Genomic DNA, 27975 nt, shown 5'->3' on the forward strand with positions numbered 1-27975 from the left:
CTTCCATACGCACCCCACCTGGGGACTAGATCCCCAACGCTCCAACCACCTGAACCTAGCCGTGGCTGTTGTCTTTCTTTTACAACCAAATACCCTTTTAACTTGAACTTCAAAACAATCTTCATACTTTTGCTGTTCAAATATTCCTTTCTCAATTTCTTTGCAAGTTTTGTTGTAAACTCCCACTACTGTGATGGAATTTTATAATGTTCTTGAGGCTCTGTTAAGTTTTGCTGTATTTCAGCACTAACAGCTTGATAACAGCCCTCAGTCTCATCCTTCTATAGGTCATCAGCGCCAACTCAGCAGTAATCAACACTGCTCTTCTGGTAGGTGGTGTTCTCCCCATGTTTAGCAAATGCATGTGTCACTGACTTTCTAGAGAATTCCTCTCCATGAGGACATTTGCCCAAGTTACCACCTGTGTCTAGGGTGTCCAAGACCATGCCCAGGTTGAGTGACTTGCTAGAAAAACCCACAAGACTAAGCACAGAAGTGTATTCACAACCATGATTTATTAAAGAACATCGAACAGAATCAGCCAAGGGAAAAGGCACATGAACCAACCCGAGGAAACCAGGCAAAGCTCTGAGTCTTGTCCCAGTGGAGTCACACAGGATGAGCTTCAATCCCTGGCAATGATGTGTAAAATGTATAAAGTACTGTCCATCACGGAAGCTTGCTCCAGCCTGGGCGTGGGCATAGGAGGCCAGGGTTTTATCAGGCTCAGTCACGTGGATGCACTCTGCCTGGCACCTACCAAAATTTCAGATTCCCAGAAGGAAACAGGTGTTCAACATATGCCCTATGGTTTGTACAAACATCTCAGGCTCAGTAAACAACTCTTATCAGTTAGGAAATGGGGGGAAACACTCCTGAAATTCTCATTGCTGGACATTAGCCAAAGGCGACCTTGCAACCAGGTTCAGGCCTGCGATGTTAACTTTTCTGCACACCATCTGTGAAGTATTTCGTAGCTGGGCCATGACGTTGTGCCAAAGACTGCATAGATGTATCCCACTTACAGACCAGGATGTCATCGTCTTTACCCTTCGGGTGGGAGATGAGCCAGCTCCTAATCTCCTATTAGCCTGTTTCCTCAGATCGCACTCCTGGTCCACTGTGTTAGCCTGAGTCCTACTAGAAGCAGACACCAAGACCGAGGAAGGGTCAGCTGTGTAGTGGGCTAAATAGGGACAACGCTGGTGAGGAAAAATCAGGAGGGAGCTGGGGTTGTTCGGAGCATGGGGGACAACCGGACCCCGATGCAGATACGACACCAGGTGAATGAAAGGAGGAAGGATGGGTGAAAGCAACTGAAAGTATACTGTAATGCTAAGGGAGTCTAGCAAGACTGTCAGGGAGTCCTCAAGCCAAAGTCAAGATGTCATAGGCTCCCTCTGAACACCAGTCAGTGGCTGGAGCAGGGTGTGAGAAGTAGAGCCTCATGTTAACGCAGCAATAGATTTCAGAGTGCAGAGCTGGGGGGTCCTTCAGTCCAGCATGCTCCTTTCCTGGTGGAGATGACAGATGCATTCTTGTGGCTGCCACAACAGTGATCATAACTTTCAAAATACACCTGAAAAAGACTTATTATCAAACAAGTATTTAGCACCAACAACACATGGTCATTTGTAATACCTTTTAGTTAAAAAAAAAAAAGTTATAAAACCACCTAAAATAGAACGGTGATTAACAATGAAAATACAAATAATCTTTTCATAAATATAAATACCCTATGTGACATTGCTCTAGGGAAACTTTTCCAAATTACTTGTTTGATTGGGAGCTTAAACTGATACATAGAAAGCATTATCACAATGGCACTAAATCAAGGTTAGTCCAAGACAAAAAAGTATTTCTAAATGTTCATAACAAGTAATCCTTCTGAGAAAAAAACCCACACATCTGAGCAATGTTTACAGATGTTTTAAAAAATTATTTTACACACAATTTGGGAACTTCCAAATTATACATATTTAGGTGATAAAATGGAAGAATATCCTCTTACATACTATCTAGTAGGGCTGGCTTTCTAATTTTTATCAATGTTATCCTCATAGATAACTCTGGCTATCAGTATTTGTAATACAAAACCAACCCAAGAAGACTAGAGTTTTGCCACCTGCTAAATTCCAACAGAAGCCAGTACCACAGTTGCTCTGGCAGTTCCTTCCAACCAACATACTTTTAACTAACTCAGATTAAACAGCTCCTAACACCAAACAGATAATTTCCACCAAAAAAAAAAAAAAAAAGTTCTGCTACAGTAACTAGGTTCAGCCTTTGCATGCACTTTATGACTTGTTGGTACAAATAATAGAAGCTATTAGAAATATATAATAAACCAAAATATTTAATGTGAAACAAAATTCATTTAAAAGAAACTGAGATCAATGCCATTTTTAATGTAGAAGATGCCATCTTTATTTACAGGCTAATAAAAAAATATTAAACTCAACTTAACTAGATATATTCCATTTGTCATAAACCCTATACATCTGAGGCCGAGCCTAAGTGGAAGACTGGACAGGTGGAATAGGGTGTCACTTATAATTACCATAAGGGTGTCAATGTGCAAGTGAGGCATGAATACATACATGTTGTTTCTAAACATAAAGACAAAGTAAGTTCACTGGGGGGGAAATAAAACCAGCACCAAGACAAACTGCTAACTTTTGACAGCTGTTAAGTTTTAATCACCAAGACTTGTAAACTGTCATCTCTCATAAATCTATTTTACCACGTGTAATGACCTAAATGTCCTTCCATCATACTCCTAACAGCTCCTGTAGGAGAGAGTTTAGAGGCTGAAAGGCAACTGTATACACACAACCCTCACACTGCTGAAGATTCTTTCTCGGCTATTCTGTTTGTGCCCTTTTTCTTTTTGCAGCGGTTCTCTCCTTATGTTTGACTTTGCCTAGAAACTTAAGCATCATGAGTTTCTTTCCTGTCCATGTGAAAATAAAAAACTGCTTCTCATTCAGCCCTTTGGAAAAAGTCTGTAACTCTTAATCTATCCCCCAAAGACCGTATTTCTAAAATGAACTTATAACTGCGTAGTTTCTAAACACCTGTCAGGAAGCTCACAGTAGCATGTGAGCAACAGTGCTTTCAAGTAGGCTTGCAACCAGGTGCAGCAGGAATGAAAAGGGAGCTGACCCATGCCATTTTAAATTTTAAACCACTCGGAAAAATGTCCATCCTGCTCGTTAGCCCTTGAAAGGAGTTACATCATAACCCTCTCTCACAATCCTTTATATTGCACAGCATCCTTATAGATATGCCAATGGAAGGCTCTAACAAAATTCTCATTGACTTATCAGGTAGTCTTTGAAAATCAAAAAGTTTTAGCTAGTATTTCCTAAGAATTCAGTCACAGGTATTCTCTGAAAAAAAAAAAAAAAAATACCATGGCTGTCCACTACAGACTGGGTTTTAAAAAAATAAAAATAACATGGTTTCGAGTAACAAGTTTTCAGATTTGCTACAATGTAAATGTCCTTGACTACATGAGTACACTGGCTAAACTCCAACGTGCAGATCTCAAGTCATGCATGGGGCTATGTGTTTGCAGCAGAGGGGGATGCAGAAGGAAAAAGCATTTTTTTCTTTTAAGAGGCCTAGCCTAGCATGTCAGGAGCAAACAACATGTAGCTTGCTTATTCCATTGTGCAATTAAATACTAGCTTTTGCTTGGAGGCAACTTTACCCTACAAGGTATTTTAATATCAGTAACAATATATACCATGAAGTGCATTTCTATTACAAATGAACATGGAGATATACAGATGAACAAAACCACCAAAACAAACCATAAATGAGCAATAGTTAAAACAAAATTTATAAATAGCAAAACCACCAATAAAGTATATACACTTTATAGAGTTACCTATGAACAAATATATAGTGCATCTAGGAAAGACAAGAAAATGTGTTATATCACATAACATCTGATTGTTAGAAATGAAGAACTGATAATACTCTAAGAGCCTGGCAGGCTGTCCCCCCACTTAATAGTCCTTTAAATGTATATCCTTAAAACAGTGATACTGGCAAAACTATCACCTCTTTAAATGTAATATTTTCATTTCCCCAACAAGGTACAGTGGCCTATGGAACAGTAAATGAAAGAGCAGGTACTCCATGCTTAATCCTGGGATAAGAAAACTAGCAGATCTGTAGTCTGCATCTGAAAAGCACTTTAATCAAACATCCACTGAGGTGAAAAGCGAGCTAGAACACTTGCTGCATGAAAACGTCTTCACCTTATCTTTCCCACCAGTACCTCAGCCTTTTAGGTGACTGGCAAATGAGTTACTCTGAGGGGAAACTGCTGTTTGAATGCCAAGTATTTCGTTGACATAGTAATAAATTTGAGCTTTTACTGACAGAAAAATGTATCTCTAAGTGCCAGAACTATCATAGCAAGACAAACTTTATGAATTTTTTGTAGACCCCAGAAAAAAAGCATTTGAGACTACACAGTAATAACGTAATGCTCCAATACCATGCACAGAGATCAACATAATTGGGAACAGGTATTTTACACTTATCTGCATTTCTTTTAAAAATCGGAAAGGTACAATGTACAGTCACTACAGAAACTATTTCTAGTGCAGCACTGATTGATAAGGATTGCTTTAAGAAAACCATTTTGTACTGCAAAGCGGAATGGCAAACTCATCACCATAAATGATCATCAAGAACTGATTTAGATACCAGGATGCAAAATAAATTAAACACCTAAAACCATTCTTTCAGTTAAAAGACAATTAAGTATAGCCTACATTTCTCCAATTCACTGAGTCAAGTTTTGTCCTGTGAAACACCACACTTGACATTCTGGAATATATAACATGAATTCATTTATTCTCTTTTTTTTTAAAGGCTATTTCTTATAAAATACTAGTCAGCACTATCCTTCTACTAAGTGGGAAAGGGACCAAATAAAACAGTAGTGCTTTATTTGGTACTTAAGAGCCCAGTAATATCCTTTTGGGCAATACATGCTTTGGTGCTTTACAACTTTTTAAGAAAATCAAAATTGCTTTACATGCAATAGCCAATTATGATATACCACAGAAACAGGGAGTCAGGCGTTCAGAATTGTTCGCATGAAGCCCTGAGGTACCCGCCTTTCATTTAGGCAACAAACGGCCTCCCTTGAGCTTGTATTGTATAGTCTTTGTCACCATCTTCCCTAGTGCCCTAAGTTCAGAATAGTCTGATTTTACAATCTTGTCTGGGGATACAGTCAATTTAACAAGACTTTCTTTGATACAGACTGTGCAGATCATCTAATTTAGAAGCACTGTCTTCTAGTGGAGTTTCACTCGAAGTTCCCAGGTCTCCATTTTCATGTCCATCAGTTACTGCCTTCTTATTAAATCCTAAAAGAAAGATGGAAAAAAGCAGTTACTTTCTAGTCTAAAAAAAAAAAGGTCTTGTGATTTTACAGAGCAAAAACAAAGGAATGAATCCCCACTGTAATTAATAATATCATCACCCTAGCCCGTTTGGCTAGGTGGTTAGAGTGTTGGCCTGCACACTGAAGGGTTTTGGGTTCCAGTCAAGGGCACAGACCTCGGCTGCAGGTTCCATTGCTGGCCTGGTGAGGGGTGCGCAGGGAGCAACCAATCAGTGTCTCTCTCACATCAATGTTTCTGTTTCTCCCCCTCCCCCAACTCTCTCTGAGAAAGCAATGGAAAAAATATCCTCTGGTGAGGATAAAAAAGTAAATAAATAAATATTATTATCTATTGGACCTATATAAAAATTAGATAAAAATTCCTACCAAATTTTGCATGAAACTTAGAATTGACAAATGCAATTGTAAAATTCAATTTTACTTACACAAATATCTATTGGACTGTAAACTGTATTTTTCTTTTACATTTTGCGTTAAGATTATTTAACTTCAGTTCACTAAGGAATACACTAGCTTACTGCTGAAAATCTAGTTTGCTGGCAAGACAATGTCCAGTTAAATACAAAACAAATATTGGTTAATCTATGAAATAGATAATAGGCTTTCAAATAGTTGACAATGTCATCTATTTAGTGAGCTATTAAGTATGGACATGCGCTAAACAATAACCAATGGAGACATTTTTTGTGCATTGAGCAGTTAAAAGCAATATATCCTAAGAGCATACATTCTTAGGCATCACAATTTAAGTGGGCTGCAATTTACATAGGTGACAGAGAAGTCTTTTAGCCTCAGCTGCAAAAAAAGTGAAGAGACGACTTCTAATCCTGACAGAAAATAGCAGAAAGGATGAAGGTAATGAAATCACAGGGACAGCACCCCAAGAGGGTAAGGTTTTGCCACAATAGTTTTGTTCCAGATGCATGAGGGGAATTACTACTGGGGTCTTTGTTTATATGACTCATAACATACACGTTTAGCAGATGGGCAACAGTTCATCTATTCACTATAATACTCTATGCCAGAAGTTCAAACGTTTTGGTCTTAGGATGCCTTTATACTCTTAATAAGTACCCCAAAGAGCTTCTTTTTATGTGCATTATTAGTGTTATGTCAGCTACTGATGTTTACCATATTGGCAACTAAAACTGAGAATTCTCAAAAAAAATATTACTTAGTTATAAATGACAAAAAAATGTTAACATAAATAACATATTTGTTTAGTGAAAATAACTATTTTTTTCAAAAAGTTTACTCAGAGGAGTTAGCATTATTTTTGCAAATATGCTTAATGTCTGGCTTTATAGAAGATCCTGGATTCTCCTATTTGCTTCTGTTCAATCTGGTACAGTTTTTAAAGAAATTTCACCCTCATACAGATACACAGTTTGAAGAGGGAACAGTAGTAATAGCCTTTCAGATAACTGTCAATATTCTTCTTTGATATTATACCAAAATTTCACAATATAGAATTTGAAACCAGATCAATAAACATTTTGCACTCTGTTAACATTAAAATCCATTTATCTACTTTGTACTTTGAATGGCTCTTTTCCCCATGCAGGATTTTGTAATGTCACGCATGGTCATTTGAAAAATATTAGATCACCGAGTTATGTAGCATTTCCAAAAGTTGACACACATCGTCTTACTATATGAAAAAAACACACTCATTAATATCACTACCAATCTTATTAGAAAAGGTCTTTAAGTGTTGGGAAGCTATCAAATTCACTGTGGTTGATGAATATTTTTACAACATTCCAATTTTCACTTGAAAGCTCACATTTTATCATTGGCCATAAATACTGTCAGTTATTTTTCTTGACGTGATGGACTCACTGTGTTCATTTTAAAGAAAATGACTGCCAAATTGTCTGATGAACCATAATTTGTCAGTCAGTCATTCTTTCAAGTAAAAATTACCTCCATGAAAAAAATGGCTAGTTCAGCTAGCAACTTAAATCATTTACATACTTTTCCTTGGGACCAGCATCTTAGTTCAGCATGTGGACTAAGTGCTTTATGCACACTTCCCATCTCATCACATGGAGTATTTTAAAAAATGTACTCAAGGGCAAAAATTTAATAAAATGAAGTTTTCACAAATGCATCAAGGGTATTCCTAAGTGAGACCAGCATTTTCTTCTTCTTCTTGGACTTGGAGTGGATGGCCAGGAAAGAGACAATGATTACTGGTACAACGGCACCACTGCCTTGATTCATGCTAAGGCACCCGGAGTTTTACCCTAATTTCTTTTGTACCATCAGCACAAATATTAACTCAAAAAAAGGCAACAAAACAAGACAAATAGTATCTTAGAATTCTTATGAAAAATTATGATGTCATGAAACCCTGAAAGGTCTCAGGGACCCTCAGAGATCCATGGATCATAATTTAAGAACCACTGCTCTATGTAAAAGAGTGTTACAATTTTTCTTTAAAATGAGTCAATGACGACAAAGGAACTAAACCAAAACCCCTCAAGATCACATATTCTGATTCTAATAGCAATCATAAGACAATAGTCCAATCACTTATTTATTGTACTATGAGAGAAGAATTTGCATTAAGATAGATAATATTAAGATATATTTGCTCTAAAAGGCATGTTGTTCCTTGCTTCAGAGTTAGAAAACCTGAATTTTAGTTATTTTTCAAGGATCACTTGTAGTTCAGTAACTGGTAATGTTCCTGTCTTAAGATCAAAGATGAATCTAGAAGAACTTACACATAAATAAAATTTTGGCAGTTACTGATGTACAATAAAAACTACAAGCAAGGGAAAGCTATTCATTCTGTTAATGATGGTTCCCCCATAATTAAGTGTTATTGAAGAACATCTGAGGCTTTCATATTTTACAATTTTATTAATAATAACTTATAGAGTGATTTTTACCTTGTAACACTTTGATTTCCCCGCCTGTGTCTTTGCAGCCAACACCAGGATTACTACCTCCCTCTAACTCATCAAGGTATAAACGGTAACGATGTCCACTCTCGTCTTCATACTCTACATTTTCATCATCAGAATCCACTTCAGGAGCCACATAAACTACTTCAAATTCAATCTCTCCTCTCTAAAATGGGGAAAGAATAAGGAAGTCAAGTTATTGTAACGTAATTAAAAAAGGATTTCTTTTTAAAAAAAATATATCTTTATTGATTTCAGACAGAGGAAAGGAGAGGGAGAGAGAGAGACAGAAACATCAATGATGAGAGAGTCATTGATCGGCTGCCTCCTGCACGCCCCCTACTGGGGATTGAGCCCGCAACCTGGGCATGTGCCCTGACCAGGAATCGAACCCCAATCGCCTGGATCCTAGGTCGATGCGCAACTGCTGAGCCACGCCGAGCCAGGCTAAAAAAGGATTTCTAAATTCTTTCAAGTGGGGGATAGAGATGAGGAACAGTAGTCAGACCTCTCACAGGCAGCTTCCTTTCAAGACAAATAATGATATTCTAGAATCTCAAGAGGTAGAAGAAAACGTAAAGGCCATCATGTCCAGACCAACTCCATGAATCCTCTCTAAAGTAATTTCTTTTTGATATTACAGTAGTTCTATTGATCACAACATTTTTGCTAATAGATCTAAAAATAAAAGGATGCCTAACTTATTCAATTTATAGAATTCTGGAACAAATGTTCAGTTTAAGTGATTATGCCATTTTGTACTTTACATAATCAATTCAGCAAATCCATCTAAATAAATATTAAATAAAGTTACACCTAAAGGCGTCAGACAAACTTTTCCTTGACTAATTCAAGGAACCTCTACACAGATTTCTTGTTTTTTACTAACTAGGTCTTAAACCTTTTCTTAACTCACTAACAGTGTTAATCAAGGTATTTTGTTCAGTAATAACAGTAATCATTATATTTATTGTGAAAAATTAAATCCTTTAATCATGACAATAACACTACTATAGTCTCCCTCACAAGAATGAGAAACCTGAGAGTGTCCTGGAGAAAGCAGATAACTTTTCCAATACGATGAACAAGTAAAATAGAAAAACAGAAATTTGACTCCAAAGTCCCTGCTCTTTCTACCATACTAGACTAAATGTGTAGTATTTGTACAATTATTCTTTAGTAACAACTTTATGTTCAAGTAAAAGGTTACAGACTATTTTATGTTAAAAAATATTCCAAGCTATAATTGTCATTTAATAAGAGACTACAAGTCTCTTATTACACACAAGTCTGGTATTTGCAACTCTCCGAAAATTATGGCCTGCTTTTGCTCAAACGAAAGCATGCCACTTTTTACTGCTACTCACTGAGTTGGTGTCTTTGGTACTCCTCTGTTCCCAGCAGTTTAAGGTTATGCCTCAGAATTTTAATATGTGCTTAGCGTTTCCTTCAAACGTTATGACTACCTATTTGTATCTCCTTTACCAGAGTTGCCACTCTCCCCACTCTCATGCCACTGGATGACAGCCAAGCTGAGTTGAGCAAACACTGACTTAAAGAGGCTAGGTTTGCATTCTTAGATCTCCCTTGTCGAATATGCTTTAAAAATGCCATTTTGGGGAGACAGGCGGATAATACAGTGGTATTCAGTAAAGTTCTAGATGACAGAATTAGGTCTGTGGGTAGCTGTCACAGAGAAACAGATTTTGGGCTTCATATGAGAGAGCTTTCTAAAAATCATCAATGTACCACAATGGAATCAACTGCTTTATCAACAAATCCTTTAATGCAATTATTTAATTAGTAATATTGTAGAGGTTTATGCAACATGTGGAGTCGAACAAAATGAGCTATAAATTCACTTTCAACTTTGAGATTCAATTCCACACTCACATACCACACTTTTGATCCAACAAAAACTCAATGTACTACCAATGTCTCTCTACTTCCCTCAACCCTAATCTTAAAGGAAAAATAAAACAAAACTTAAGTACACTGAATAATAAATATGATTTCTGGATATGAAGCCTGAATCTATCATTTACTTCCCTACAACTTTGAGCAAATCATCTATTTCTCTAAGAACCTTAGTTTATTTGTTTCAAGTAAGAGAGGCTGGGCTAAATGACTTCTCAGGATCCTTTCAGTTCTAATATTTATGACTATAAATCCACTTCTAGCATCATTTTTTCCTATGATACCTTTTATTTATATAGTTTTAGTCATTAATGATATTTTGCTCTCTAATGTCAGGGCCTGTGTGAGCATTTTATACTGTATTAACATACTTAATCCTACAGTCTCAGATGAGGACACTATAACACAGAAGATCTGACTTGATCAAAGTTATACAGCTGTTGAAAAGAGCAAATAAAATCTTCTTTTTCAGTAAGTCTGGGTAAGTGTCTTCTATAAAAGCCCCCCAAAAAACCCTACTAGCTATACAGAAACACATTACTACTTGAGTAACCTCCTAGGGAAGTGTAAAATATTCAATAGATTCAAAAAGAACCAACTAATAGATCCAACTTTAATTTTATAGAGGAAACTTACCTGCTGGGAAAGAATGGTTACAGCTTCTTTATGCTTTGTATCTCTTAAATTAACTCCATTAACAGCCAAAATGGCATCTCCAACGTGTAGCCCTCCACATCTATCAGCAGGTTGCCCTGGCTGGATCTCAGAAATGAGGATTGGAACACCATGCTCTTTCCCACCCTAACAAAAAACAAAACGAAACAAAGGCAATAAATTATTTACTCTTTGTATAATCACAGACTATTCTAAAAATAAAATATTTTCTTAAAAATATATTTCCTAAGCACCTATACTGTCTCTATAAATGCTGAGTAAAATCTTATTTGCTGCTTAAGTAAAGATAAATAAATCATTATGAGTATTAAAGGGTTGCCTCTTAGTAAAACAATAACATACATGTGCTGTTCTAAAAAGCATTTTAGAGCCCCCCAAAACCCGATACAACTACAATCAGCAAAACTCTTTTAAACACAAATAAAAATATTTTATGTATTAGTAGTCTACAGCACTATTTGATTTTATCAAATCTAAATCACTATAAATGGTAAAACAAATCATTCTTTTATGTATCATAAAAATAATTATAAGATCATAAATAAGATGAATCACAATTTCAGAAATGTCAAATGCAAAAAAATATGCAATACAGAATTAATGAAATGCCGTATTTGGTACATATCACTTTCCAGCTAGTATCAGAGTTGTGTGTGTGTGTCCATGTGTCTGTGTATCTTGTTTATCCATTATATAAACTTTTCATTATTAGAAACATTCCTATATTAAGCAATACCAGAAATAAAATGAACTTATGCAATGCCTAAGTATTACCAAGTGAAAATTAGAGTAAAACCACCTTATTCATTCATCTGGAACAATGCACCAAACAGCAGCAAAATGACTCCAAATATACATATTTGATAATAGATGGCTCTCAGGAATGTTACCCAAAACAACTCTTTGTAAAGGTATCAAATATAAAAAGGAAGGCTATTTAGACCCAAAAGCCAGTCAAATTGACAACAAAGAAATTAAACAAGAGAAAGATAACACATAACTCTAGAGAAAAAAACAATACAATCTGGAGCCATTTAACACAGAAGAAAATGGTCATACTCATTTCCAAAGGTTCTTAAAAGCATCATAGAATACGGTATAGAACTATAACCTGAATCATAATAAAAATGTTTAACTTGGTTTACTAAAGGTATACTTAACAGTTATTAGGAAGATTTACATACACAAAAAAAAGGTCTTCACAAAAAGGGTACCCATGGGGATAAATTCAGTTATTTAGAAAATATATCCAGACTACTCTGTTTCTCAATGTCCAGACTACTCTGTTTCTCAATGATGTCCAATGAAGGAGCACAATTATACTAAATAATTGTAGAAAAGAAGACTGGAAGCACTACTTCTTACTGTAATTGAAATGCCAAGGCCTTCATAATCTTCCTTAAGGAGGAGAACTTTTCTAATTGGACCAACACCTTGGCTTTTCTTTAAAGAGTCTTGATCCTTATTGGGGGGGAAAAGAAGAAAAATTAGCATTATTTAAATAATATACCAAATAGAGTAAACCCATGCCATGTAACTTGCTTTTCATTAAATGAAAAAATCTTTATTAACTTCCTGCCATTGATACATAGTACAGTGTTGAGAAGGTAATTATAGATAAAATGGAAATGTGAAAATAGTTGTTCTGTTAATACAGTAGAATGTACAGATGATTTTCTCACCCTTTTGTCACATTCTTTATACTGATAAATCTCTTTTTAAATTGTAGGACATTACAAAAGAAATTATTGCCAGAAATTAACTGGTGAACAAGTATCTTAAAGAAATAAAAATAGGTAATTGTTTATCTTCACTGGAAGATACCGTAAAAATCTATATCCATTTTATCTGGTTGTAAAACTTTTGAAAAACAAATTACCAACTGGATCATTCATTTCTCATTTCTTCGAGCTCATTCATTTATTTACCTTTTAAATAAAGGATCTTGCTCCACTAATAATTCCTTCTCTGATACCTTTCCTCTTTCCCTCTCCACTAAGCTCCTTCCCTATTCAGCATACAAACTAAAATTCCAAGCCTCTTCCAGCTTTAAATACTCACCATGAACAAACATAAAACAAAACCCTTCGATCGCTTACCATCATCCTTAGCTACTACCCTCCTCCTCCTCTTCCATCATTCCTTACCCTTCACACAGAGTTAATCTTCACCATATCTACTAGTTTGCCTCCCACACTCATTAGTTCAACCCTTGTAATTAGGGTTTTGCCCCCACCTGTCTTCTCTACAGTAACTGGTAACCAATATGGTTACATCCAGCAAACACTTTTTTGTCACTAGTCAATCTGAACCTTCAGGAAGTTGATACTGTTCACTAGCCCCTCCCTGAAACCCCATCGTTTCTTTGGTTTCTATTACACTTCTTTCCAAATGGCCTATATCTGACAAGCTCCATCTCAGGCTCCTTCCTTTGGTGATCAATTTCCTCCCCTCACTCCATAAGAGATTCTTTCCACCCTTGTCCTTCTATTCTTTTTACCTTAAATATACTTTCCCTGAGTGAGTTAATCTATAAATAGATGGATGATTTGCCTAATATTTCTTCAACTCAAGACTTCTCTCCTGAATTCCAGTCATATCCAACTGGATATAGCTTGGCTATCCACTGGCATGTCACACACCACATGTCTAAAATTGATCTCATCTCCCCCAAACCTTCTGTTTCCTCTACTTGGTTTATAAATGAATGGCATCAAATCACTCAGTTGCCCAAATCAAAAACCTAGTGTCTTCCTTCTCACTCACTCACTTAACCAAAAGCAGTTATTCACCAAGTCCTCTTGAGTCCAATTCTGTCATCCTGTCCTTCCTGCCAAGTGCACTTGCCCTGATCTCATCATTTTCTCTGCGGGTTAGTGTAGTCTCTTTCTAATGCATCTCCTTACCTCCAATTAGACCCTCTCTAACCTATCTTCCAATATATCCTCTTCACTGTACCAAACTGTCAAAAAATGTTAAATCTTATTAAACCCACTACTTTATTTAAAAATCCCATGATTATCAGGTTCAAGTTCAAACTCCTTTATTTAGCACAAAATAACTTTTGTCATCTAGCCGCTGCTTAAAGTTAATGGTCCGGGACCACCAATGTCCCAGAGAAGACAATGGTATAGTGTTCATTGCTATCCCCACTCCTCTCCCACCAACTCCATGTACATATCAATTCTCCTTACAATATTCTTTGCATTATTAAAGCCAACAAATAATTTTACTTCTTAAGGCCATGCTTTATCTGGTGCTATGATTTGTGGGCCACTGAGTAGGAGTTTGACATGCTCTAATTACATTAAAGTTTGTATTATCACATAGCTGTTGCAGTGAAATTTGATCAAGATTTCCCCAGATAAAAAGAAATACTCCTGTACATGATGGCTGAAAAAGCAGACAATTAGACATAGACAAAGATGTCAAATTCCATCTTGATTCAAGAACAAACAGGTGAAAACATTAGTTCAGAACCTACATTTGAATTGAGTTACCAAAAATTCTCTTAAAGAACTACCCAAAAATACTTACCAATTTATCAATATGACTACTAACTCTCTGCTAAGCTTAAAACAAATTTAAAACAAATTCATGCCTAATCATGATCCAGGAAGTTTTTGAAATATGAGCCAAAGTACTAGCAATATGCATTTCCTAGCAATAGTTCACTATCTTCAGAAATATCACTTTCAAGGCATAATTCTGTAAAGAGCTACAGGTTATTGAAGCTTTAAATATGTATACATTTTAAAAAGGTTAATCCCACTTTCACTTTTTAAATTGAGGTTTTAAATACTAATAGAATAAAAAAATGAAAAGGACTTCCAATTAAATAAAGGAAGAGGTTGAGTGGGAAATGGGAGAAAAGCAAACATACGTGGCCTGGTGGTGCCTGCATCGGTCGTTTCAGGTCATTACGTCCTCTGCAGGCTCTGATGACAGTTTTGTGACGATGCAAATGTATTTCAGCTTCCAACTGGTTCCAAAGCTTATCATGAGCAGGTCCCTTCATATCTCGTCCTAATAACTGTATTTGTTGGACCCTTCATGTTAAGAGAGTTAATTCAGTTAGTTTTTCATTTTGCACACTATAGAGAGAATTTAGAATTACTGAACGTAAGTAGCTTTTGCAAAGATCTAAATTGGTAATAATAATAATACTCGGGAACCTCCCAAAGTCCCTCAGATTTACAAAGATATGAAAACTGAAAAGAAGAGATGTCTTTAAGGGAAAACCAGTTTAAAAAAATAAATGAGACCTTCTTTAGTCATATGCTTAATTCAAATACATCAAAGAAACAATTTATGAGACTAATGTCAATGTTTCATTGATGAGACTAATGTTTCATGTGGTCATTGAACTCATATACTACTGAATATTAGTCTTCAGATGAGGCTGACTGTACAAAAACATTTCTTCTAACAACAGTGTTTTTTTAAAACAAAATGATTATTTTAAATGTGCTAAGTTATTAGAAAATGTGCACTTCAAGGTGGTATAAATTATTTTTATTTGTTCTACATCAGTTCTAATGTGACATTAAGACAATGAGCATAAAATTATTTAGTGCTAATAATAAATCACCAAAGTTCGAATAATTCACTGTGAAAATTTAATGCAAGCAGAATTCTAATATTGTGATAATATCACTGTTATTTCAACGTATTTTTGAGGGGCAAGAAAGATCAGGTTTCAGTGATCACAGAAAGAATTCCTTATGGGAGCTGTGCTGTACGTGTGAACATTATCTGTCATGGTGTCAAGACAGAAAATGGCTGAAAAGCACAGCTGGACAATTGTTCACATTTCACAGTAAGTTACTATTGTGTGTGTGTGTAAACCAGAAATACTTATTTAGTATAGCTAAATAAATCTGCACTATATAAGGCTATCAATGTTAAGTTAACAACAGTAAGCTATGACCAACTATAAAATAACTCTTAGGGTAAAGATTAATGTTTTACTTACCAGAGGTAAAAGTCAACCTCATTAAATATCCATTTGTCACCTAAGAATACAAGGGCACCCATTTTTTTACACACCTTCCTGCCAGTTCCTTGTCTAAGTACTTGGCAGCCAGTCTTGCCCCATAAACTTCAGCCTGGAGAACAGCTATATGTCTACGAAGGGCTTCATTCTCTTTTCTTAGCAACTTCACTTCAGCTTCAAGTTGAGCTTCTTTCATTTTTTCTTTTTTGTTTGCTTCAAGCTCTCTCTCCTATTGTAATTAATAAACCAAACATAATGTAATGCAAATACTTTTAAGACTCTACAATAGACCATATTCCTTAAAGTATGTAAAAGTACACAATCTAAATACCAACGATGAAAGCACTTGATAAATTTACCTCTTCATTTCTATAAAATAAGAACACAAAGATTTGGATCCAGTTTTTTTAACTAGTACCAGAAGGTGTTGGAACCACTTTTAGTGAGAGTACTAAAAGTAGTAGTATTCTTTTTTTTTTTAATTGGTTGAGAGAGAGGAAAGGGGAGGAGGGAAGGAATGGAGGGAGGGAGACAGATAGATTTTATGTTCCACTTATGTATGGATTCATTGGTTATTTCTTGTATGTGTCATGACCAGATATCAAACCCACAACCTTGGTGTACTGGGACAAAGCTCTAACCAACCGTACTACCCAGACAGGGCTGAGAAGTAGTGTTCTTTATGCTCATGTTATCACATAGTAATAGAAGTGGGTTCAATGGATGACTGAGTCTGCTCTCTATTTTCAAAAAATAACTCAAGAAACTAGACTAAAATAAAATAGTCACTCTGGTGGTTGTGGCCAAATATTCAATGAACTTGAATGCAATAATTCTATAAAGCCAGTCAAAATCATTCAGTTACATAGAGATATGTTTTATAGCTAATCTATTTTAGAGGACTACAGAAACTTACAATGCTTAAATTAAAACAGACATTCTAACTAAAAGGAAACATTTTATGGTCATGGAGAAATGCTTGCAATAACTGCATGAAGACATTTACATGTTAAAAATTTCTATAGATAGATAAGTATATATATGGTACAGATTATCACTGAATTTTGGGTCCTGGCTCATTTATCTGTCCATATGTTAAAGTGAATGAAGAACTGTTTTCTGAGGAAAATACTGGCGCCTGCTAAGGGAAGGATGCATGTCCATTTTTAACTTTCATAAAAAGATGTCATCTTATGCTCCACTTGGTAGATAGTCCATATGTGTGAATTTATAGGTATTAGCCAGAGGATATAACCTCAAGATCTTTTTCATCAAATTTTAATCGTAAGCTCACATGTGAGAAATAATGTTCAATTTACCTTAAAAGTAGAAAGTACAGTGTGTACAAATGTAAATGCTCTCAGGATCCAAACATAGAGCACACAGGCAGGTATAAGACAAAGTAGAGTAAAAAACTGAAGGCAAATCCTGCCCGAGGGCAGTCAAATTCAAATTAACACACAAACAAACAAAACCCTTCTGAGAGTGGATAAGGGCCCTGATGGAATTTTAAGTGTTATTTTTGGATCAAAAAATAAAATAAAATCCAAATGCTACAAAATTGTATCTATCCTAGAATTGCTTTTACTGATTTATAAAACTGCTTTTTCTGCCTCACTAATTTATAGAACCTATAAAGCCTGTGAAAATATGATTCTATTTGTTAATAAGCTGTGGAAGACACTTCACTATACTGCCAAGTCCCCTTTATGAGACTTACAAGATCTACTGTAGCACCAGGAAAAATTGTTTATCTTGAGCAAATGGCAAACGATAGTTTCTACTGTATGGTTACTGATTATTATAATTATTTCTTTTTTTATTCTGGATATTAAGAAGCTGAGATATTTAAGCAAATTTTTAGCAATTCATGGAATATATTATGGTAATAATTTGGTCTACTCTTTTGACTATAGTAAGTACATTAACATATGCTATAGCTATCATCAATATATAATATATTTAAATACAAGGCAGTAAAATAAAAAAATTTTTTTTTAAATAAAAAAAATTTTGTACAACCAAAAAGGAATGACATCTTTGATTAAAAATATTTGCTATTATGTATGTGATAAACAGAAAGAAATTAGTCAGTAGGCCTTTTCAAGTTCTGTTTAAAAAAAGAACCAGTAGAACATAATTTCTAGGTACTGTTTTTAAAAACTTGCAGAACTAATAATCTAAAATCATCCTTTTTAAACAACTTTGGAATTATTAATATGTCACTTTATTTCAAGAACCTATTCCTTAAAAGAAGAGGTATCAGTTCTAAAAAAAACCATAGTTTAGATTACATGAACAAAATTTTTTTATGACATTTATTGAGGTTAATGCTATTCGTTTCAGAAAAAGAGTTCCTAAAAGACCAATAATTCTTTGGTTTACTGGCTAAGTAAATTTAACGTTGAGAATTACCTACTTACAATTACTTTAATGAGCTATTTATATAAAATTTATGGAATCTGAGAAACATATTAAGCCACTGCTTTGACTTTAATGATCCAAACCCCTAATGAATCTGACAAACTCAGATTCACCAGGCCTGAAATTAACAGATACAAGTAAAAAAAAGGGCTGAGCAAACTGAAGCTGATCACTTTCAGATTTAAAGAAAAAAAAATTTTTTTTTAGTTAACCAGTTTGTTATTATTAAGTAATAACCAAGAAGTTCATTTTGTATTTAGATAGCCAAACAGAGTATTTTCAAAGAAAGTGAAGCCATATGACAAACTGGAATCTGATTAGGTTGGGGTAGTGGGAAAAATATTTAGAATTTATATATTGTTATTTTCTAAAATAATTTCTGGTAAAGGGTTTTAAAATTCAGTGAAGCCACACAATTATTCTCAAGGCTGTTGAAAAGTTATAGCACATGCAATGGATGACCAAGAAACCAGCATGCACATTCTTTCTCTGGGAATAAATTCAAATAGCAAAGATGGAAGCTGGGACTGCTTAATATATTTTCAAAACTCTCAAGTGGAAAAACCAATTGCTCTTTTGGAGTAGAGATGTGAGCAAGTTACCAGGCTGAGAAGTTGTCAAAAATTGATGAGCTCTGCAAATAAGGGCTACAAATTATACACACACAAAAAATCTTTAACGTGTAGTGAGAAAAGAGCAATGGGCCCATCCACTGAACTTTTCAGGGACTAGTACATTTAAAAATTGCCATCATTAACATAATTTTCAAATACAATGTGACAACATGTACTACGCAAAGGAAACACTAAGAACACTAAAGCGTGACATTTTAAAGCAAAATAGAAACAACATACTTACCAGCTCCTCCACAGAGGGGACAGACTTAAGATATAAGAAAAAAGTTTTATAATTAGAAAAACATCAAACAAATGAATTTACCTAGTGGCATAATCACTACAAGGAAAATTTTGATATGTTGAATATCAGGTAAAATTCGTTAGAACAAATACAAGTTCAATTCCATAAGTAATAAATAGGGACTGTATAGTATTAAATTTTTTGTTTTATCAAAATTAGTCAAAACACCTGGTTTAGTGTCCTTCCACTATAGCAGCCTGTTTTGAATCTACTGTGAAAACTTTAGGTGAATTCTTTCCTAGTGAAAACAATTCTAACATTGTTTTCTCAGTGTTAATATCAAATATTCCAAAGAAGCAGTTATCTGACTCATTAAATAAAACAACACTACTTACTTAGATTCATAAAATTTCAGAATTTAAAAGGACTTCAGGAGAATGTAAATATTCATTTAAATAAATTCTAACGTATCAGTATTAAAAACTAACTAATCATATGGAATTAACAGAAAACAAGCAAAACTTAAAAATGTGTTTACTCTCATCATTAACATCATTTTATCTTCTGTATCTCCCAATCTATATCTGTCTTATTTATTACTGTGTCCCTTACAGTTAACAAAGTGTCTGGCACACAGTACATACTCAATACATATGAGTTAAAATAAAATGAGACTTATATTTACTTAAAGAACCTATAATGATTAAGAGGGTGATGGTTAATTATGGAAAATTTGTACAAAAATAACACAGTGTTCAAGTGGCACGGAAAAAGCTTACAATATATATTAAGAGCAAAAGAAAACTGGTTGGCATCCAATTTCCATGTTCCCTTTCTTCCTTAGTAACAGAAAACTCCAATTTAAATGGAGGTGGCCATGGGACCCTCTAAGAGATTGACATGCGGCCAATGAGATGGCTACACTGATTGGCAAAAACTGCTGAGGAGGACTGCATGAAAAGTTCTTGAAAGAAGGTTATGCAGCTGGGAAGCATCCTTTTGATTAAATTCTCCCTTCTTCCTTCCTGGACCTGAACAAATTGTCAGGATAGAATCATGAGCTAAAAATGGCAGAGCATAGTAACAAAAGGAACCTGGATCCCTGCTATCTTTGGAGCTGCCATATCAGCTCTGAAGTGTCTGTCTTGAGCTTCTTTAATTGAGAGAAAATAATATGTACTATTCAAGAAAAATTTGTACTATTTAAGAGTAATCCCAATGTTACTTGGGATTTCTGAACTTAATCCTAACTGATACAGGAGGGCAAAAAATTGTTTATATGCTAAAATCACAAATATCCTTTAAATATGTTTATATAGATATTTTTAAATAGGAAAATATGCTATTCTAAGTATCCGTTGGTTACTGATATTATCACTGATCATCTCTGGGTGATGAGATTTGGATGATCGTGTTGATCTTTACATTTCCTGTATTTCTAAAATTCCCACAATTCACACATATTACCTTTTATAATTAATAAGCCTCACTAAACATCGTCCCCTTCATCCTCTAAAACACATGGAAGTATAGGTTACCCTCTAAAGTACCTACCAGTTTTGCTTTAATGGTACCAGAGTCGACGCTTTGACCAGTCTTAGCATGAAGCTGAAGCTGAACAGAGTGCAATTGTAAAAGCTGATCATGTACTTCTTTCTCCAGTACGGCTTTCTCTGCTTGGGTCTCTGTCAGTTCAGATTTCAGATCCACCAACTGTGCCTTATAAAACAACAAAAACAAACATTAAGTATGCTTCACCTTCTTTATTTTGACTCTAATTATTATTACTCAAGAATGACATAGAATGTCTTCAAAATGAACAGACGAACACTATAAGAGTGGTATCTGACTAAGCTATAGGATATCCACGTACTGACATAAAATCAATAGTACAGGATATCTGAGAACAAGAGAACTCTACCATAAACAGTATCTTCCAATAACATAGAATGCTCCTTCATTTTACTTTGTTTACTTTAAGGCTTCTACTGTTTCACCTTTACCTACAAAGTTTATGAAAATATACAGTTACGGGACGGTTCATCATCCTGTAGAGACAATATGTGCTTTAGTGGTCAACTAACACTAACAGTTCCTTAGAGGAGAGAGGCCAGTAAGCAGTGCTTTGCCTTCACACGGAAAAACACTAGCCGAAATCAGCCTAACTACTATCTCGGTACTAAAGTGTGAGCCACTGAGGCTACAGTGGGTCTGAAGATAAGAATTAACTGTAAGCTACAGTTAACTGTTACAACATAGCAAAACACCTCATCAGGACCACTTACCCACTTAACCTTAAGTTTTTCATTTTTCACAACTGATTCACTGCTTTGCAATAGTGAACAGGATATATATCCTTTGTATGTGTTTGGTCTTCCCCTCTAACCAATAGATTCAAGACAAAGGCAAAGCCTTAGTTTTCTATTCAACATAATTTTACTAACCATCTAGCGGACCAGACTATGTCGGCACAATGAGAAAAAAAACTGTGAAAAATACTTTTAAAATTATAATTATTTATGCCCTTGAGAACCTTTCTCATCAACTGAGGTGATAAATATGCATGCAAACCAAGTAAGAAAAATGTGGCAAGTTATAGATATATTTAGAATTGGCCTGGTCCCAAGGAATTCAAAGTAAAAGAAGGTTTAAAGAAGGTTAGTGAGGACAAAGTTTAGAAAGGCTTTGAAAGAAAAAGACAACAAGGACAAAACAAGCAATAGAACAATCTAGAAATGGAAAGACTAGCAGAGGCAGAGACTAGAAGCAACTCAGGTAAATTCTGAGTACAGAGACCAGAGGAATATATCTCTGTATCCCAACGATACCAACCAGTGCCTAAGACATAAAAGATGCTCAAATTCTTTAAGTTGAAATGATTTCTAATATTAGCCCTGTGGTTCCAAATAAATCATTCTGTCTCCCCAATTTTAAAACAGGTATAATATCTATGGCTTTGACTATTTTCATAAGATTATCTTCTTATATACAAAGGCATTCACTAGAGTATGAAAGTGTTATTATCAAGGGGATGAGACTACCTAGAGGAGCTGTACACTGACAGACGAGATAAGATTAAATAGGCAAGTGAGTATGGATACAATGAATAGCTTTGGATATTAAACCAAAACCGAGATTTAATCTGACAGGAAATAACTATAGGCTCTCAAAAGTCTTTTTTTTTTTTTTTAAATCCTCACCTGAGGATATGTTTTTATTGATTTTAGAGAGAAAGGGGGAGGGAGAGAGAGAAATAGCAATGTGAGAGAGAAACATCGGTTGCCTCCCATAAGCACCCTGACTGGGGATTGAACCACAACTTGGATATGTGCCCTGACCAGGAATCGAACCCACAACCTTTTGGTATATGGGAAGACACTCCAACTAACTGAGCCATACTGCCTAGGGCTCAAAGACATTTTTGTTTTTTAATAATGGCTTTATTGAGATACAACTCACATGCCATAAAGTTCATTCTTTAAAAGTGTACAATTGAGTGGTTTGTAGTATAATCACAGAGTTGTGCAACCATCATCACTATATAACTTTGGGAACATTTTCTGTCAGTGACATTTTAGCAACGTAACATTTGCAGGTGAGGTGAAGATTTACATGCTAAAATAAATAATAATACTAGTAGTTGACTTTATTCTTTAAATACAATAAACATACATACGAGATTAAATAAAGCAGAACTTCATGTTTCCATTGCCTTACAGAAAAATTAACAACAGTGTTACACAGTACCTTTCACAAATACTCCTAAGTTAATAAACTCAGAGAAAAAAAATTATACACATGACAAAAATGTCTTACAGACTTTCATCCATTTAACAAATTTCCCATAGAAAAAAAAAAATTATAAACATTTAAAATCACCTATTACTAGACAATGTTCAATACACCTTGCTCCTTTAAAGTACAAATAAGCCTGGTCTAGAAAGTCCTTCTTAGTCAAAAAACACCTATAGCGTTTTATGGTCTTTGAAAGAAAATAATCACAAAAGGAAAATAAATATTTGAATAATACGTACTTTTTGAGCAATATGTAGCTTATGCTAAAGTGAATCTACCCAGAAATAGTTTAAAATAAGCCATTTAATCTATAACAATCCTTATCTCTTTTTTCATTTCACCAACTTCTATTCTTCTGTATGTGTCTTACTGTTTCTTTGTGGTGTTGTCTAATATATTCCTCTTCCTTATATTTTTTACAAACTGGAAGTTAGATCTGAAGGCTTAATTAGACTTAAATCTTTGTGGCAAAAGGTATATTGCATGTTTTTCGACAAGCATATACTGTCTGCTTGTCCCACTATGATTTGTATCTCAAACTAAAAACCTCATAATTACTGAGTAGAACTTACAGAGTTAAGAAAGAAGTTAAAGAGACATTCATTAATTAATTTGACCAATATTTGGGCCAATATTCAAATCAGAAATGATTATATTCTAAAAGAGCAAGAAAAACGGAAGTGTGCAGGTCTTTTGAAAATGGCCTGTTATAAACACAGACAGTAAGTGAAATAATTTCACAAGAGGTTGCTCAGCTTTAAAAATAATTAAAAATTCTTTACAAAGAGAGGATACAGGTATCAAAATTCAAAGCCCAATTTTATTTTCTGCAAACAAAACAAGTGTTTAGAATTTACTCTAAAATTTAGTAATATTTAAGTAACTCTTATCAACGATATAAGCACTTTAGCTGCTTAGTTAACAGTAAATATGTCAAGATTAAGTAGTTCCATATTTTACTTAACGGCTATCTTCCTAATATCACAGAATTGTAGAATAAAAAGAGATCTTAGAGAACATAAAGACTATGATTATGAAAATTAATATTGAGATAAATAATAAAGCCAAGGCCCATCAAAGCTGCTTTAACTTCTAGGGCTACCCAATCTGTCAGTGGCAAAACAGCACTTTGAACCCAATATTTACTCCCAGGGCAAGGTAGTAGAAGTTTTATTAAGCAATTAGCCATAAGAAAAATGTATGTTTCTATAGCTATAATACATATGTTTAACTTCCTAACAATATTCACAGCTACCACAAAGCAAGCATCTACTTGCCATATGGTAGATATACACATCATACATTATCTGTTATTCTTATCATACTCTCCAATTTTTTATAATACTTAAGGAATCTGAAAGTGAGAATTTAAGCAACTTGCCCAAGATCACACAGTTAATAAGTAATGAGACTCAAAACCAGCTTGACCATAAAAAAGCAAGATTATCTTTCACCTCACTGTCTTCCCTTGTAACTTGGAAACACTGTAACTAGCAAAGAGTGAAAGTCAGAGAAACAGCTGATTTCAACCTTCAACTCTTAAATTTTCAAGTGATATCCAAAAATGTTTTAAAAAGCAAAATCAAAACAGTTAAAAACTATATTATACATAAACTTAATTTGCAATACCACCTTTCACTTTTCTACATTTGATCTTGAAGATTCCTTTACAAAAAATTAAAACTGACCATCAAGCCATCCTTTCCCTAGAGCTCATTAAGAATAAAATGATCGTCTGGCCGGGCATGGCTCAGCGATTGAGCATCGACCTAGGATCCAGGCAATCAGGGTTGGATTCCCGGTCAGGGCTCATGCCTGGGTTGCAGGCTCAATCCCCAGTTGCAGGAGGCAGCCAATCAATGACTCTCTCATCATTGATGTTTCTATCTCTTTCTCCCCCATCCCTTCCTCTCTCTGAAATCAATAAAGATATAGTAAAAAATAAAATAAAATAAAATAAAATAAAATGAAATAATAATAAAATAAAATAAATAAAATAAAATTAAAATTAAATAAAATAAAATGATCTAAAAGAAAAGAACAAAATGATATCAATCTAGGAGGATCTCTGGGCCTTAATACCATGGCCTTCACTTCACCCAAGCCATTAAATCTACCACTGGTGAGATTTTCTAAAGTAATGATTCTCAAAATGTGGTCCCTGGATCATCACTATCAGCAGGAATGAAGTTGTGAGACACATGAAAATTCAGGACATAATGTGTAAGAGTAGGAACAAAATATGCCCAGGAATGCAAAAGACAAAGGGGCATTTTATCTAAGTAACATTGGATTATCATCACCATTTATTTTTATTTAATGTACTACTCTATTTCTCCTCTCATACTCTCAAAATATCCAAACTTTCCCATCAAGATAATTCCTTTCTAACATAATTTTTAACCACTGGATTCCACTCTGTGGCACCAAAGTAATCAAAGTAAAAAATCAAAGTAATTTTTTATTCAATTTCCTATTATTCTACTTTGCTAGACCTTAATCCTGTGTCTATATAATCTTTGGAAAATATACAAGAGCTGTACTGTTTTCTTTTTAAACATAACCTAGTTTTTTATTTCTTTAACACTCTTACGGATAACACTGCCAATTACTGGCAAAACATCTTTATTTTGCATATGAAGAAACTAACACCCAAAGAGATTAAGTGAGTAGCCCCAATGGGATCAAAACTCAAACCTCCTGACATCCTTTGTAATTCTAAGAGTAATAGGGAAAATGGTATGAAAGCAGTCCATATGAGAACACATTACCAAATCTCAGAACTAGACATGGCTCTAAGAGCAAGCCCCACACATGCACACATACCCAACTCCACACATGCACACACACAGAAGAACTCATATGCATGCACAGGCATGAAGATACACAGACACACATGCAGGCATGGACATAAAAGCACACATTCCCTCACCTTGTTTAAGAATTACAAAGAAAATAATTGATTCCAAATAGCAGTTTAATTGTAATGAACCACAGCACAGAAAGCTGTTGATAAATATGTAAATATTATGCCCTACCAGTGTGGCTCGGTTGGAGTCCTGTACACCAAAGGGTGGTGGGTTTGATTTCCGGTTAGGGCACATGCCCAGGTTGTGGGTTCAATCCCTGGTGGGGGCACATGCAGAAGGCAGCCAACTGATGTTTCTCTCTCTCTCTCTCTTTTCCTCTCTCTAAAATCAATTAAAAAAAAAGTTCTATTAACATAGGACATGAAAGAAGATATAAGTATTATATCCTTCTACACCTTTTGTTTTAAAGTATGTGTACAAAGGTAATCAAAAGAAAGAATTATGCTTCTATATGGTTTTTTATGTTTGTTATACAATTTAGGATGAAAAGTACAGAAATTTATATCTCTAGCAATTATACCATTTCTAAAATTTACACCCACCTACTTCCCAGAAGGCTTTAAAGCTCATAGGCCAAAAAAAAGAAATGTAAAAAAATAGAAATAGGATAGAGATGACAGGATATCACTATAAAAAAATATCATCTTATTACACTTTATTATTGAGTATTAAATTTAATACTGAGTTTCCTATTAACAGGAAAATGTTTACAGATTATATAATTATCTTTTTCTCATTAAAAGAAGTAATATCATTTTTATCTAGTGACACTGTCTTTTTTTCCTGGAACTAAACTTTTAAAAGGAGGTATCATATTCTTATATAAAAGATCCTAAACTACCTCACAGACAGCAAAGCCAAAACCATTCTGCACAGGGCCTTTTCTCCTGTGACAAAAGTCAAGGGGATAATGTAACTAATAAAAGCATTTTAATCCCTTTCTTTTCTTCTATTCCTTCAAAATAGCAGAACAAAGTCTTAGAGCTCATTTAATTTATCCCACTCCTTTTATTTATTAAAACATTTTTTTAAGTTGATTTCGGAGAGAGAAAGGGAGAGGGAGAGAGAGATAAAACATCAGTGATGAGAGAGTCATTGATTGGTTGCCTCCTTGCATGCCCTCTACTGGGGATTGAGCCCACAACCGGGGCATGTGCACTGACCAAGAATCGAACCGTGAACTCTTGGATCATAGATCAACGCTCAAGCACTGAGCCACACTGGCCGGGCTATCCCACTCCGTTTATAAAGAATCTTCCTCTACTTTCTCTTTTCTCCGTGTCTGAGGTGGTTAGTGTTGCTCCTTCTATCCAAGATTATAGGAAGCCAGTAAATCCTATTCCAAAACAAAGAATGTGACCAAACAGAAAATATATTCAAAGGTCAAATATGAAAATCTCTGCCATTCCTCAAGATAAGAAATCATATTTCTCTTTATTATAAGGCAGCTCTTGAAACAATCTGCTCATCTGCCTTATGAAAGTTCTGTGAGAAAATACCTATTTGCTTCAATTTCTCTATCCAAGCATGGTGATCACTAATTCCATCTGTCATTATTTCTCCCCAAACTGTTCTGCAGTTCAAGACAAGCAAACATATTTTTACTTTGTCTCCCACACCACCACACCTTCCGTTAACAAGAATTTATTAAGCATCAAACATATGCCAAGCACTGGACTGGGTTCTAGGGATACACTGGGTTGACAAAACAAAAGTGGATCCTGCCCCGCAAAGTTTAGAGTGTCCTGGTACAGGAGAAGGCTTGTAAAGCCAATAAATGGCATATATAATAACAGCATTATATGTGCCACTGTTTTGAACATATTTATGTTTTAATTGCCTTACTCCTCACAATAATACTCCGAGAGACATAATTTTGTATAAAGAAGGAAACGGAAGCACAGAGAGGTTAGGTAACTTGTCCAAGGTTATTACAAAGCCAGCAATATATATAATTACAAACTGTAATAAGCCGTATGCATAAACTAAAGGAAGAGAATTAGCGGGCTGGGAGTGTATGGCTAGCCACCTGGGAAATGTTTTGGTTATAATCACAGCAGCAGTTCTCACAGGTATGTGGGGAAGATTCAC

The 27975-nt window shown here is 34.9% G+C and overlaps 1 protein-coding gene across 2 annotated transcripts in view; it reads right to left on the reverse strand.

Annotated features, from left to right (window-relative positions):
- Positions 1 to 497: 497 nt before the first annotated feature.
- The window catches only part of GOPC (golgi associated PDZ and coiled-coil motif containing), a 33592-nt gene continuing 6114 nt past the window's right edge, over positions 498 to 27975 (reverse strand). Inside the window, exons 2-9 of one of the 2 annotated variants that reach the window (XM_081140898.1) lie at positions 20774 to 20938; positions 19220 to 19243; positions 15991 to 16166; positions 14825 to 14990; positions 12307 to 12402; positions 10903 to 11067; positions 8335 to 8515; positions 498 to 5396 (exon numbers count right to left, since the gene is read on the reverse strand). In XM_081140898.1, coding sequence (XP_080997024.1) covers positions 5266 to 5396; positions 8335 to 8515; positions 10903 to 11067; positions 12307 to 12402; positions 14825 to 14990; positions 15991 to 16166; positions 19220 to 19243; positions 20774 to 20938 — 1104 coding nt within the window. In that variant the 3' untranslated portion in view covers positions 498 to 5265. The remainder of the gene's footprint in view (positions 5397 to 8334; positions 8516 to 10902; positions 11068 to 12306; positions 12403 to 14824; positions 14991 to 15990; positions 16167 to 19219; positions 19244 to 20773; positions 20939 to 27975) is intronic. The other variant, XM_081140897.1, reaches the window with a different exon arrangement.

Source organism: Miniopterus schreibersii (genome assembly GCF_964146895.1).
Source record: "Miniopterus schreibersii genome assembly, chromosome: 6".
Taxonomy (NCBI): domain Eukaryota; kingdom Metazoa; phylum Chordata; class Mammalia; order Chiroptera; family Miniopteridae; genus Miniopterus; species Miniopterus schreibersii.